General features: G+C 43.3%; 1 protein-coding gene across 1 annotated transcript in view; it reads left to right on the top strand.

The window, feature by feature from the left end:
* The first annotated feature begins 635 nt into the window (after positions 1 to 635).
* The window catches only part of TAF4 (TATA-box binding protein associated factor 4), a 39,915-nt gene continuing 25,674 nt past the window's right edge, over positions 636 to 14,876 (top strand). The window contains exons 1-2 of the mRNA XM_005444892.4: positions 636 to 994; positions 2,965 to 4,053. Of these exons, the coding sequence (XP_005444949.1) occupies positions 679 to 994; positions 2,965 to 4,053 (1,405 nt within the window). The 5' untranslated portion in view covers positions 636 to 678. The remainder of the gene's footprint in view (positions 995 to 2,964; positions 4,054 to 14,876) is intronic.

The following is a 14,876-nucleotide window of genomic DNA, read 5'->3' as shown; positions in this document are numbered from 1 at the left end:
CGCCCCCGCCGCCCGGCCGCTGCCGCACCGAGCCGAGGGGCCGCGGCCGCCTGGGCGGGCAGCGCTGCGGGGCAGCCCGCCTCTGCCAGCGGCGGAGGGAGGCGCGGGGGCCGGCTGCTCCTCCTCGCCCGCTGCCCCCGCCCAGGGCTGGGCGTGGGGCCTGGCCGGCCGCGTCCCCCCCCCGCCCCGCCGCCGGTGGATCAGTTACACGCAGCTGGCACAGGTGTGGGGCGCCCTTCAGACCCGCGCCGGCGGGGGAGACCCGGACGCAGGGAGCAGCAGGGAAACATGCAGCCATTTTGGGCCGCGGCAGACAAAGAGCCGTGGCCGCCCCCGCCGCCCCGCCAGCCCGGGCCCGGCCCCGCCCGCCCCTAGAGCCGCGGCCTGCCGCGCCGAGCCCGCCGCCCCCCGGCCGCCCCCGGCCGCCGCGCCGCCGCCGCGCAGCTGCCGCCCGACTCCCAACTAAACGTTCGCAGCCATTTGCCCCGCCTTTTATAAAGGGCCGCCGGCCAATCAGCGGCGGGCGGAATCCCTCTCCGGCCGGTGATGTGAGGCTGGCGGCGTGCGCGTGCGCGGTTGGCGACGGAGTGTGTGTGTGTGGGGTGGGGGGAGGGAGGGAGGAGTGGAAGGGGAGGGGGGGGAGGAGGGAGCAGCTCACAGGAACCCTCCAAAAAAAAGATGGCGGCGGGCTCGGATCTGCTGGATGAGGTTTTCCTGAACACGGAGGTGGATGAGAAGGTGGTGAGCGACCTGGTGGGCTCCCTGGAGTCCCAGCTGGCGGCCTCCGGCCACCACCACCAGCACCACAAGGCGCAGGAGCCCCTGAGGGCCGCTGGGGGGCTGCTGGGGAACCATGTTGTGAGCAGCAGCAGTAGCAGCAGCAGCCCTAGCCCTAGCCCTGGAGGAGTAGTAGTAGGAGGCAATGCTAATGCCCAGACAGAGAGCAGCAGCAGCAGCAAGATGGGACTGAGTGCCCCAGAGATCACAAAAGCAGGTAACATGGGCAGGGGTGGGGGGCTCTGAGGGAGAGGGGCCCTCCCCTCCCCCCACTCCCCAGCTCCGGCTGCCTCCTTCCCTCACTGCTTTCCCCCCTTTTCCCTCTCTCCTCCTTCTCGTTGTGGCAGGAGCGGGAGTGCAAAGGGTGGTATCGATCATATGGGGGAGAGCCTCCCCTCGGCATGCCCCCTCGGTGTGTATCCGCGCCTCTGCGCCCTCCCCTTTATTTTCCCTCCTCGCCTCTGCTTACGAGAGGGTGTTTTATCATGTGTGGGGGCAGCCTCCCCGCAGAACCAGCCGGCAGTGCCCGTCCGTGACTCGGCCGGTCCCCTCCGCTTTTCCTGCCCTTGTTGCTGGAGTGTAAGAGGGGCTCTCTCGATCTGGGGGGCTGGGGGAGGCAGAGCCCACCCCCTGGGTAACGGCTGTGCCCCCCGTGCCGCCTGTGGCTGCCCCCCTTGCCTTCCCCGGGGGGGAGGTTATGGGGGGGATTCCCTTTTGATAATGCCGCCTTAGCTGTCTGTGTAAATGCTCCTTCCCCTCCCCCTTCTCTGTTGCTGAAGTGCAAGGGGGTGTTATTAATCATGACACCTATTTCCTGTAGAGGAGGAAGCGAGGGGGGATTTCAAGGGGAGGAAGTCCCTCAAAATGCTTCCCCCCCATATCTGCCCGCCTGGATATTCCTCCCCCACCCCCCTCCCTTGTTCCAGGGGCTTGGAGGGGGCATTCGACACCTCCGTTCCTCCTCTGCCCTCAAGGGGGTGTTGTCACAACACCGGGTCCCAGGAAGGGGGGGAATTCAGGCCACGACACCCCACCTCGACACCGTCTTCTGCCGCCCGCCCGCCCCCGGTAGCTCCCTGGGAATGAATGTGCCCCCTCTCCCTGTGGTGAAGGTGCGAGGGGCTAGTGTGAGGGCTGGGACTAAGAGCTCACTACATGGCAAGGGAGGGAAGCTGTTTTTCAGGGGAATTAAAAGAAATGCCTCCCCAGAACCTCTCTGCAATTCCTCCCCCCACCCCCCCCCCGCCCTTTTTATTTCCTTTTTTTGCTCGCTTTCTTGTTGCTGAAGTGTGAGAAGATATTACAGACCCTCTGTTACGATTAATGAAGCTCTTCTAGGAGGATCTCCTTAACCCTTACAACGTGCATCTCTGTATCTGTCTGTCACTATTCTTTCCACATTTCTGTCTCCTTAGGGCCAGGACCTGGACTGTGTGTGATTGTACTTGTGGTAACACCAGGCCTCTCGTCAAGAGGCGTGAGGATTATTCAGGACAAGAAGCTACATCACCTTGTCTCTTCTCGAAACCAGCTTTGCTTTTTATTTATTTATTTATTTTTAAGTATCTCTGGCTGTGGGAACTTCAGATCTGGAAGAACAAATTCTGTAATAAAGTGGAGGGCTCTTCTGGTAACCTGCTCCAGGCCTTGCAGCACTACTTCCCTTGACAGGCCAATGTTTTTCTTTCCTTTTACTTTTTCATGTTTTGCCATTGTTGAGCCTCCCGATCTAACTGTAGGAGATGAAAGGATTAGAGGGTAACATGTGCAGGGCATAGGGAACATGGCTTATTAATGTGTGCTCCACTGCTGTTTTGCCCTCTCTGCCATTGCACTTCTGTTGCTAAGCATTATGTCAGGTTCTAGAATGGGGAAAGAGGTCTAAGGTGGTCTTCCTCCTCCCTTCCTTTGGTTTGTATCAAATCTGTTTTCCCTGTTTTGTCTTACTGTAGTGTTGAAAGCAGGGTGTCACAATTAATATTGAATATGCCAGTCTTTGGTGGGAAGTTAGAGGCTTCGAGATAATGTCTTCAAAGCTGTGATCATTTTGTTCCCTGTCCCGTTTCTTGGCTCCAGGTGGGCTGCCTGGGAGATGGAGAAGACTTGGTGATGAGGGAGAACATTCTGTCTTCTCTGGACCTCTCTTCTTGCTCGTTCTTTCTGTTTAACCTTCTTGTTGTTTTGCAGGAGCAGGAGGAGTGCAAGGGGGCGTTATTAATCATAACACCAGGTCCCAGACTTCAGCTCTGGATGGAGCCACCACAACGAGCACCAGCACCACCACTGCAGTAGCAGGAGGATCTGAGGTCACTGCTGCTCCAGGGACCCTCAGTCAGGGCAAATCGGTGGTTATCAGCACTATGGCAACTGCCTTGTCCACCAGGAATGGCAAGATTGGGACCACAACAGTGCAAACTTTGAATGGGAGTAACGTGGTGATGAATTCTCACCACACAGGAAGTGCTGCTTTCTCTGGGACTCCTGTGACTGCTAACCCTGCTTCTGCACCTGCTGTTGCCCCTCTCGTTAACAATGGACCTGGATCTGTGGGGAAAGGAAATACTGTTAATGCTGTTTTGCCATCGGCTTCCAACACTGTCATCCAGACTTCTTTCCTTAATACTGCTGTGTCCTCTGCATCTTCCTCCTCGCCCACAGTTATCTCCTCGCAACCACCACCAAGCATTGGAACTGGGGCGCCTACAGTAACGCTTGTGAGGCCACCGATTCACACCGCAGGACCCACAGTAGCTGCAGCTGGTGCAGCCACTCAGAACGGGAGCAATACTGTGATCAATTCAACCATCAGTGTGGGGAGTTTTCCTGCTGTTGCTACAGCCACTGTGGGATCTGGAGTTTCCCTCCAGACATCGCTTGTGAACAGCCAGTCTGGTTCCACTGTGCCAGCAGCTCCCGCCACACAGGTCATCAAATCGGAGTCTCCTAAAACTATAGTCCAGGCAGTATCCCAACAGCAGACGCTGGCTACTGGTGGCCAGCCCAGTACTACAGGGGGTAACATGATTATTGGGCAAACTATGCAAGCTGGGCTCTCCAATGTTGCTCCCAATCCTGGTGGGATACCTCCTGCAGCTCCTGGCACCCCCACTGGAATGGCTAAAGGCACTGCCAATACAGTGGCACAAAGTCTGCCAAGGACTCCAACAGCAACTACGAGTGGAATCAGAGCAACTTTGACTCCTACAGTTTTAGCACCTCGTTTGCCTCAGCCACCTCAGAATCCAACTAACATTCAGAATTTTCAGTTACCACCAGGTAAGTAAGAGGATCGAGGGGTTTTAGTTTGGAAGTCTATTTCTTGCAGGGCGGAAGGGATCCAAATAAGATTTTTTCGCTGTTCAGTTGTGAGTTGTGGAAAAGGCATTACATTTAACAATGAGAATCATCTGGTTTTGAGTAGTAGCGTAGTAGCATTCTACTACTTTGCATCTGATTTTGGGTGACGGAATAGTCTTTTCAGCAGTAATAATTTGAAAATAATTCTGCCTGGAGTCTTTGTTACTATGTGAGTATAGATGAAGCTGCAAATTGCCAAAGCATGACAATGGAATATTTTTATTATTAAATGAAGTGTTGCTATTTCATTTCCACGTAAGGCATTTTGACTTTTAAGGCGGTTTTGTCAGTAGTTCGTGTAACCTTTGCGTGCTGTTCAATTCCCTCTCTGTCCCTGCATGCCCCCAGTACCACAGAGCACTCATGAATAGAGAAGCGGCAGATACAACACAAGAAAACTGCCTTCTTTTGCTTTAAACATCTTCAGAGTCTAACTTAAAAACTCGCAGATTTGAAGCTTATGATCATCTTTTTAGTCACTGGAGTTCTGATACAAAAGGCAGTCTTCCTATGTCCTTACCTCACCCTGTTGTGTCTAGGGTTGCAGCTTTTGTAGTAGCTAGTCTCGTGCTTAGTGCTGAGCACCTCTGGACAAGCAATCTAGTCCTGAACTCAGTGAGTGGGTAAAAAGTGGGATGAGAAGCATTTCTTTTTTGAGGAACTGTTCAGTCCCTCCTTAGATACCTTCTAGATTTGGAGATTTAAGCCTATATATTTGCTGTTACTTTGAACCAGGCTTGTACTTGCATCCAGGTTCATTTAAAACTGAAAATGCTTGTGTGAACCTACACATAGTTTCCTGTCTTTTTAATAATATATAGTAATAGGTATTCTTACTATTCACTGTTTTCAGGGCAGTATACAAAGAACAACTAACTGAATTTTGCTGCTAGTACCAAATGAAATCAGTGGTGGTTTGTATATCATCTATTTCAATTGGTCTTCATAAAAATATTTCTACTGAAACTCCTAACCAACCTTAAAACAATGCACCTGTCACAAAAGGTAGATCAGAAGCTGTACTATGTTACTGTACGACATTGTTTTGTGTAATACACTATCTATGGTATGTGATGCCATGTAGTTTGATGAAGTCTGTCAAACATTCTGTGTGTCTTCAGTTCCAACTGGCATTAATATTCCTCATATGTTTTTTTAATAGAAGATTATTCCCTATAAGAGTAATTTAAATTGCACCTGTTACTACTTCAAAAAAATAGCAGTAAAACTTGTACCTTGAAAGTCCAGTGCTTAATTTGAAGCTCCTAGATTGATAGGCTGGAAAAGCCTTATTTATTTATTTATTGCCACAGTGTATCAAAGGATTTTTCACGTTTACAGTCTATTGCCATGTATACCTACATTTTTACTAATGCTGCATTATAGACCTGATTATGGGAAAAATGCTACTGTTGAGTCCAGTGGGACCTTTTTTCCAGGTAGCTGATGTTTTCAAACTGCCATAGCACACTGAAATGTGCAACTCTTAGAAGCAGCGTTGCCAGTCCTTAAGCATAATTGGACCATAAATTGCTGCTTTGGAGGTCTTGGTAGATCAAAGTAAAACAATATAGGTTCTAAACACTTCAGGCTTTTTATTAAGCACTTTTCTTGTCTGTCCTACACTTTAAAAAATATTTATAACTTCAAAATAATAGCATGACTTTTAAAATAAGCAAGTATACATGACTGAATACATAGAAATTGGAAATTGGGCTCTTGCGTGATGAGACGGACAATATTGGAAAGGATTTTTTTAGTGAAACAGATTATTATTTTTTTTTAAATTGCTTTGGTTTACATTTTTATACTTAGTGCAAGTAGCTGACTTTGAAAGTGTTTTGCATGAAGCGTTTCTTTCACAATACTTAAAAACCTGATGGATGTTGAGCTCTTACAGACGTATCACAGGTGCAAGGGCTAAGCATCTCTGAAAGTCTAGCCATGTGCAGCTGCTGTAACCTGTAGTAGAGTGAGTGTCCATTCATAGTGAAAGCAGAATAGATGGGTATGCTTTTGAAATCGTATTTCAAATTACAGTATCATAAGCCAGATTTTTAAAGGCAGCTTGGTAGTATGAAGCTGCAATTGCAGTGCTTGTATGCTGTGCATCTACTGTATGCATCAAATTTGCATTCACAAGTTTATGTTTTTAAAAGTTAGTAGTGCGTGCTCATAGGGGTTTGTAAGGTTTAGTGCTGGAAATAGCTTCAGGTCATATGCTGCACGTGTTGCTTTCTACACCAAGATTTACAGACACTTGGAAAGCAAATTCTTATGGAAGGTTTGACTGATAAGCAGCACATGCTTTATAGTTATTTTCTTACCCTGAATTACTGTTTCTAGCTCTCCAAAATGAGGTTAGTTTCGCATGTGTGGAAAGCAGAATATAAAATGTCAGTAAGTGTTATTAACCTGGGACTTGAAAATTGGAAACCTTGAAAGGTTTTAAATGTTCTTTTAAAAAGAACATCTGGAAAATAAACTCAATTAATGCTCTTTAAAATATATTACTTTTAGAATAATGCTTTGTATTACATCAAGGCATCAAATGTTGACTGACCAAGTTAGAGATGCTGGAAGAGCTAATGGGCCGTAGTTGTGACCTTACTGGATTCTGGTGTATCGCTTCTCAAAGAAACTGGGCTATTCAGAGTATCCGTGCATTAATAACGGTTTGCCACTTCTGACCTCTTTGAGGAAGAGGACTGTTGTGCTTAGGCTTTTCTTCAGGAGCCAATGTTGGAACTTGGTGGTCCAATTGGACAGATCCAGGTAATGAAGGTCCAAAAATAATGTTACTTACAGCTTCTTAGCAATGACATAAAAATATTGTCAGATGGTTTTCTAGGGGATGGAGACACAAGTTTCTCTTTATACAATAGTGCTTTAAAGATGCAACATCATACAATTTATTTTCAGTCACAGTTTCAAAAGAATTTCTTTGTTTCCAAGTACTTCAAGCAATAATGTGAAATGTGTTGTGTACAATAATATGATAAGGGGTAGGAAAATCGGTGAGTTTGTTAACAGCAGAACATTGACTTACTGCTTTACAGATGCTCAGAAAAGTCTGCAGAAAAGCGTAACTGAGATTATGCCCTAAGATTAATCTTTTGCAGTGTAGGAGTTCTTAAAATGTTTAGAGGTCACTGCTGACACATGGTAGGATCATCTTGTAAAATGACAAAACTTGCGTGCTTTGAAATCACTTTTCAAAATACTGTCTTCTCAGCAACGCTGTAGTACGGTTTCAAAACCAATGTCTATGAGCTTACACTTACTTTAGCAGCGCTGTCAACCTGAGGGTTCAAAGATTTGGTTTCTGTTCTTGCAGATGCTTTAGGTTGTTATTCTCTTCTGCTTTAGTTTTATGTATGAGCATCTCATAATAAGCTTTTAAAGGTGCCTGTGTAAAGAAAGGAGCAGGTTGGGGAGAGTGCTGTAGGTATACAGTAAGAACAATATAGAGCTAGTAGGTCTGGACAGTTTTTTCTACTAGCTTGTGTGAAACTGAAATCTAGAAACCTTCACTTCCCCTTGTCCCTCCCTCTTTTGTTTTACCTTCTGAGTGAATGTTGGTACTGTGAAAATTTGCTAGCTTGATCCTAAAGACTATTCCCACCCCCCCAATATGATTCTGTGATAGTCCTGTCTGTAGATAGCAGGTAGGGTAGGTTGTCTTTATGTAATTTTTTTTTTTTTTTTTTTTTTACTTCTGCTATCCTGACTAGTATTTTCATTAGCAGTAATGCAGTTGTGCAGCTGTAGTAGAACTGCTATCACAGATTTGCTTTGCTTTGTATCTAATGATAAAACTTCTTTTTTACTTTACAAAACGCAGTTGGATCTGCCAGTAGCTGATGATCAGGGATGAGGCTAGACTTCTTCATCACTTTCTTTCTGGAGGGTGTCTTGTGCCATTTCTGTGGTGGCTACAAGATGGGCCCTTTCCCAACTGAGGAACTGATGGGGCTCCTTTAAAAATTGAATGTTCCAGAGTTCTGAGCAGTACTAATGCAGATGACCCCTACAGTTGGTTTAAACTTACTATTGGTGCTTTCTAGAAGCAAAGGGGACCTGGAAGAACATTGGTGATATACATCTGCAGACCCTGGGGAGTGGACTACATCTATTCGCATGTTCAAGGTTTTCTTCGTGGCCTTAGAGACTGTAAACTTCACTTGGTGCTAATGGAAGTTTAACTTTTGTAGAAACTGATGATTTTTTAGCTTGTGTTAGCTGTCCAAGAAGGATTCTGTCTTAGGCCTTGATTCTAGTGGCTTTAGGATGGGAGAACTACCTGAACACATACTGAATTTAAAGCATGGACTCGGATCCTTTCGAGTTGAGCAGTCATACTTTTTGGAGCTGGAGTCACTGAAAAGTAATGTCTGCAGGAGCAGTTCAGTTTCCTTCAGTAAGGAGTTGGGGTGCTAGGCTGTTGGGCAAAAGAGAGTGGATAGAAAAAGCAGAAAGGTGGCAGACTGAGAAGGATCAGACAGTCTTTTCATTGTAAAACAGTTTGTTACTTCTTCATCCTTTGGTGGCTTACTGTGTACTTGAAACTTACCCCAGAAGTGTCTAAAGTAACTAGGAATATAAACAGATGAGGAAATCTACGGACTCCCATGATGCAAGAAATACAGAAAGGAACAGAAGAAATACTATGAAGTAGTGGAATGTAGTTGTTTCTATTTCTCACTGACTAGTAAGCGAGTTCAAACATATCCTGATTATAGTTTGCCTGTATGTTGCATGTACTGCCAATGTTATGCCTGTTAACTGTGTTGGCATGGCTCTATTTTGTTAAAATAATGTCTAATGCACAATGATAGTAGGAGCTTCATAGAGTACTTATAGTATGTTTTACTTTCAAAGCCTTTTACAAAACTTAATCCTTGCAACATGCCTGTGTGGTTGGTAAATAAAGTAGTATGAACTCTGCTTTAGAGCTGGGGGAAAGAGCAAGTTAGAGAAGTTCTGACTTGCCCAAGGCCATGAGGGAATCGATATTTTGCCAAGATTAGAGCTTGGGAGTCCTATACTTGGCGCATAAAGTGGTATCTCTCTCTCTGAAAGATAACTGTGGATCTCTTCTGCAGCACTCCTCTGGGTGAGGGGTGGATTTTATGTTCAAGTCATGCATCAGCAAAAGGAACATTCCGCTTTATTTGAAATCTGCTACATCAGATCTGCCATATGTCACCAGGCTGAAAGTTGTGTTTGTTCTTATTGAAACTTTCATAACTGAGGAATCCTGCATGCTTAGCTTTGTACCTCAAAGAACTTAACTCAGAGCTGTGCAAGAAGTTATTTTTGGTTTTGTTAAAATGAGTGTCAGTGTCATGAGATGCTTTGCACATCTGATAAGTGTCTCTTTAAGCGATGGGTTCTAATGGGAATATAATTGCAATTCCGTTAAAGTATGAAAGCTATTAACTTTGACTACATATTGTTCAGTTCTGTTACGGAAAATACTGTTGTTCCTAACAGCCTTTGGATGAGCATGTGTGGATTTGCTTCATATGTCTGTCTACACTTGGTGTTTCTGGTTTTTTTGGGTATCGCTAGGCTTATGATCGAGGTTGTTGGTCAATCACCAGAAGAGAGTGATTTATTTCTTTTGAGCCATTTTGCACTCTACTCCTCTAGAAGTTACATGGTGTTTCTATGTTCAGTGAGCTAAATAGATTTCCAGAGATGGAAAACTCATGTGGGTTACTTCTGAAAGGAGCGCCTTGGTTTGAGGACCACAAATTTGGATGCTGCCCAGGACTTGAATCGCTTAGTAACACAGGATGCTGCAGCAAAGTTAGCAATCTGAGGTGAAAATGCAACAGTTTTGGGCAGTGATAAGACACAAATTAGTAGGTGTCACAAATTTTTTAAATTAAGTATTTTGGTGTATGTAAATTGTCACTATTGTTTGTCTTCTCTGTTTGGGAAATGATGTGTAAAAAGAGTCCTAAGAAAGCGTATGAAGTATTTCAGGAATGGGGTTGAAAATACTGATACTAGCCTAACTGTGTTTTAACAAAGAGAAGATACTGGCTCATGGAAAGCTTGCTTTCGGTTCTTACAAAATAAAAAAAAGTGTGGTCTAATACTAAGAGTCTGCTTAGTAGGAACCGGGACATAGAAGTCACTTAAGAACACAATATGTTAAACTTTTTTTGTTGTTACTATATGCAGTTTTTGACAGAAATACTTGAAATCAGCATTTTTACCTGAAAATAACTACTCTTGTCAGGATTGTTCTCTGTGTTGAAGCTTTATGAATGTTTGTAACTCCGTTTATCTGTCTGAATCTGCTCCTTGAATTTGATGCCATTGGTCGATGCTAAAAAGAAGGCTTCTGCCACTTGGAAGACAGGAAGTGTTAGCAAGTTTAACTTTTTTATGTTAGGCATATTATCTCTTGTGAAAGATTTGAAGAGGTAGTGGGATGAAAAAATAATTTTGAAAGTTGTGTTTCTCGCAACTGAAGACAATGAGAGAAAGGAATTTTTAGTTGTACTTAGTATTCAGTTGTATTATGATCTGTAAAGCTACATGTGAATGAACGCCAGACTCTCTATAGAGAGAGAGTATGTGGTGCTCACAAGTTACAAAGGGCTTTTACTGTGCATGGCCACAGGGATGTTCCTGTGTACAAATAGTTTTGTGATCTGTGGATGTTGCCGAAGTTTCCCTGGTGCACGTCTGGGACCGAAGCCTCGGTATGTCTTTATCCCTTTGACAGATTGCACACAGTTGTTTTACAGAGGCAGTGGCTGTAGGGATATTCAGGCTTTGTTTTTGTGTTGTTATAAGTTGTTAATACGTTAACTTGAATTTCGTTTTAAACTAATTAAGGTCTTGTCTCAATGCAAAATGTTGTAGTGTATTTATACTGATAGGTTTTACAACTTCCAAGAAACCTCTTTCTTGTTTGGATACAGTTTTTGCTGTATCAGCCTTCTTGCCTACTGCTTCCTCGTAAGAGAAGGAAAACAGCTTATACAGTAAGTATCTTTTACAATGATATAGTTGTGTCCACACTGGAGCTTGTACTACTAAATTATTGTGACAAAATCGTCCCATTTCCAGCTCAAATGTTGAGAGAAGCGTAAAATCTGTACACAGACCAGGCTGTAATTAAACAGGTGTAAAGACTGTGCAGTCACTCATATTTCAGATTAATGAAGCTTTTTTCCATTGAGGCCATGGACGCATGAATAGAGCAATTTTTTTTTAACTTTATTTTTATTTTAGTTTTTATTTACCTTTTAGGACAGTTTAACCTTAGCTTAATCTGGAAACTTTTACCCTGGTTCTGTTCTGTGGTAACTTCCTTCCAGAAACACTCGTTGTCTTCTGGAGGTACGGGTGTCTCAAGGAACTGAGAGCCAAGTTTTTACCACAAAATCTCCTGTCTTGGAGTAATTTTCTTCAGGTGTCTTTAGCGCAGTATTTAATGTAAACGGAAATAATTGTCCTTGAGGCCTTATTTATGTCTTTTATTAAGGGCTGTAAAAATACAGACTGTTATGGGGGAGAGTAAAACCTTGATTATCATCACTATATAATGGTATAGATTATCAATAATCGAGAAAGAGGTGATAATCATAAGGAATTGATAAAACTGCATCCTGTTTCTGCAGTGAGATCTGTTCGGCACCTCAGTAGAGCTGTCATAAGGCATTGTACAAATGCAGATAGTCTTTGGCTCTGCAACTGTTGTCAGCCTGGAAATAACGTTTTGAAAATAAAGAGTTTCTGCACTTGTATTACCAGTGATCAGAAAGTTACACTTTGACCATAAAAAGCTGATTCTCAGCAAAGTGCATAAATAAGTTATAAATCCTTTTACCCAGGGACAGTGCTTTTACTGTGTATTTGTACAGGATTTAGTGCAAGGTTTGGCTCTGTTGCCAAGCTCTTTTTGTGGGATTTGGAAAAGTATATTGATAAAAATTGAGTAACTTCTTGTCAGTGCAGAACTCTTGTTTATAAATTTGAACTGTAAATTATGAACACCCTGTATCTTTTAATTTTGATGCTTTTTTCCTTAAAATGCATTTCTAAAATATTTTTTCAGTAACATGTTGTAGCCAGTGCCTTGACAACTAATAACACAAAACTTGCACCAGTGTGATGTATTATTTTACACGGCTAGTGTGACTGTTTGAAGATTTGTATTGAATCAAGTAAGCTTGTCTAGTAAAAATGATCTAACTTACCATTGTAACTTCTGGGAGTGTTGAACTTAAAGTTTTTAAAGTGTTAAAAGCACCACAGTACTTTGTACAGAATAAAGCACATGCTGGGTAGGCTCTGTACAGACAACCAGTATAAATTCAGTTGAAAAATCTGTGCTCTAGATACCAGAGTATAAACAAAAACTAAGCAATGAGGTGTGGTGTCATGCTCTAGTCTTTCTTAAATGGTTTGGGGGGGCAGCAAGGCTGTAGTAAGCTGTCTTCACACCTTCCTTCAGTTCATTAATCAAATATTTCTGTAAGGGAGGGTTAAATTTAGTTCGTCCCTCAGAATGTAATAACATCAGGTGCGTTCAGCGTTAAGTGGTGGTGTGGCGAGTGGGACCAGTTGTACTCACATGAGTCAGAAGTACCAACTCCAAGGAGCAGCACGGAGGAGTTGCAGCATCTGTAGCAAAAGAGTCAATGGAGGTGGCCAGAAGAGTGTTTGCTGAGGGATCAGTGGAACAAGTCAGAAGAAGACATCTGGAGTAGGAAGGCTGGGGGTGGCTAAACTCTGCAGAAGTCTATAGAAAAGCATGAGGAGCTGTTAGTTTTTAATAAACATAGATGCAGTTATGTTTGCAGTAGTAGCAAGGGTAGATTGGAAGAAGAGACAAGTGTTCATGCCATGAACCTCTTATTTCCTTTCATTCTTCCTTTTTTTCCCAGTGTATTATTTGGTTTTCTTTCCTTTGCTTTCCTCCATGGGGGAGGGGGAGAGAAAGCACTAATTATTTATGTGTTAGTCATACCCAGTCATTAAGCTTAGTCATTACTCAGGACTGTGCATTTGATGGTTGGTAAAAATCAAAACGAGACTTTATTTTGTTTAAAAGCTCATAGGTGTGAAAATACTTCTGTGTTCAGCCTAACTGAAGCAGCAGTGCTATTTAATAAATGTTGCTGTCAGCCAAATGACGTGTAACGTCATGTCCATGTTGATACTTTGTATTCGAACTCACAGGCATAGCGCTTGGCATACTCTCAAAGCAGAGTAACTTCTGTACCGGCAGCGAGAGAGTCGTAAAATCGCAGGCTGCCTCTGCAGGGGAGGATCTGAAGGGAACGTTTCCACCGAGGCTGCCCTGGGTGTAGCTGTCAGTCGGCTGGAATTGTCTGACATCGGGTCTCCATAGCTCCGGGTGAAAAGGTGAAAGAGTTTTTACACCTTACAAATGGTGTATACCTAGGGTAGGGCATTCACAGTGGGGACAAACTAAAGGAATGAGTTTTTTATCACTTTTCATGTACTTGTTTTAGGGTGTTGCTTTTTGAAGGAGAATACTGTGGATTTAATGCAGTATTCCTCATTAACTATTTGTGTGCAGACTGTGGTAAATGCAAAGTAGCTTGCCCATTCCCATTTCATCAGGTGCTTGAACAGCACTAATGTTGATATGCCTCGATATAGACAAACTGCCAGAAATGAAGATTTAGTTGAGTTTTTCAATCTCCTATTTAGAATAACAGATCAAAAGAATTAGTGACATTTTTATTTTCTGTCTTCCTTTCTCGAAAAAGAAATCTGATTTTGGTATAACTGCGTTGTTGCTTGATATAAGCATATTGAAATTAATGGCAGAGCTAAATCTGAATCACTTTGAGATCAATAATTAAAGTAATCGGTTCAGCTCTTGATAGTGTTTTTCTTAGATCTTTCTGCATCAGGCTAAAGACAGATTGGTGTGATGATTGGGTTGCAGTTCGACAGAGCACTCCGGTGTTTTGGCTTTGTATGCTTGACTAGAAAGGAATGTTAACACACTTTCAAGGAACACAGCTTTCCAGAAAAGTAAAAATAGTTTCAAGTGACATTGTTGTTGAAGCATTTGTCAATTGTTGCTGTATAAAATGACATACTTCCCAGAACACTTCTTACACACCTTCTCAACTGAGCAGGTAAGATTTTTTTTCCATTTGGGATCACTGCTAAATACAATGGCTTTTTGGCACTCCAGCATGACATTTTTCCTTTAACTGAATTCTGAAAGGACTTGTGAATCAATAATGTACAAATGATTCACTTCACTTTTTAGACAGTACAGTTGAATTCTGTAGCTTGAAACTGTTTTCTTGCATAATAAGAGTAAGCAAAAACTTTTACTATGAAGTTGAATTTCTTTTGTCTGACTCTTTAGTAAGAAGAAGCAAAAGCAATTTTTCATAATGTGAACTTGTGTACTTTGGTCTGTACAAAATACATTTTCTGTGCACTCCAGTCAGGATTTTTGACATTTTTTGAGAATGTATCTTTCATCTGTGTTGGTGATAATCGTAAATCAGCTGTTCAAGATTTAGTATTTCACAGACCATAACCGTTAGTTATGATCTGTGATCTGTGTTTGCAGATTGGGCATATGGGGAGAGTAATGACAGGCAAATGAAGCAGGGTGCTGTAGAAAATAAACTAATGCTGTACCAAAACTTTTGGGCATTGTATCTGGCTAAGATTTTACTTGATTCCAGAGTGACGTGAGCTGAAAAGTGGAAGAAGTG

This window comes from Falco cherrug, chromosome 10 (genome assembly GCF_023634085.1).
Source record: "Falco cherrug isolate bFalChe1 chromosome 10, bFalChe1.pri, whole genome shotgun sequence".
Classification (NCBI taxonomy): domain Eukaryota; kingdom Metazoa; phylum Chordata; class Aves; order Falconiformes; family Falconidae; genus Falco; species Falco cherrug.
The sequence above is the reverse complement of the archived record's forward strand: the minus strand, read 5'-3'. Positions and strand labels throughout refer to the sequence as shown.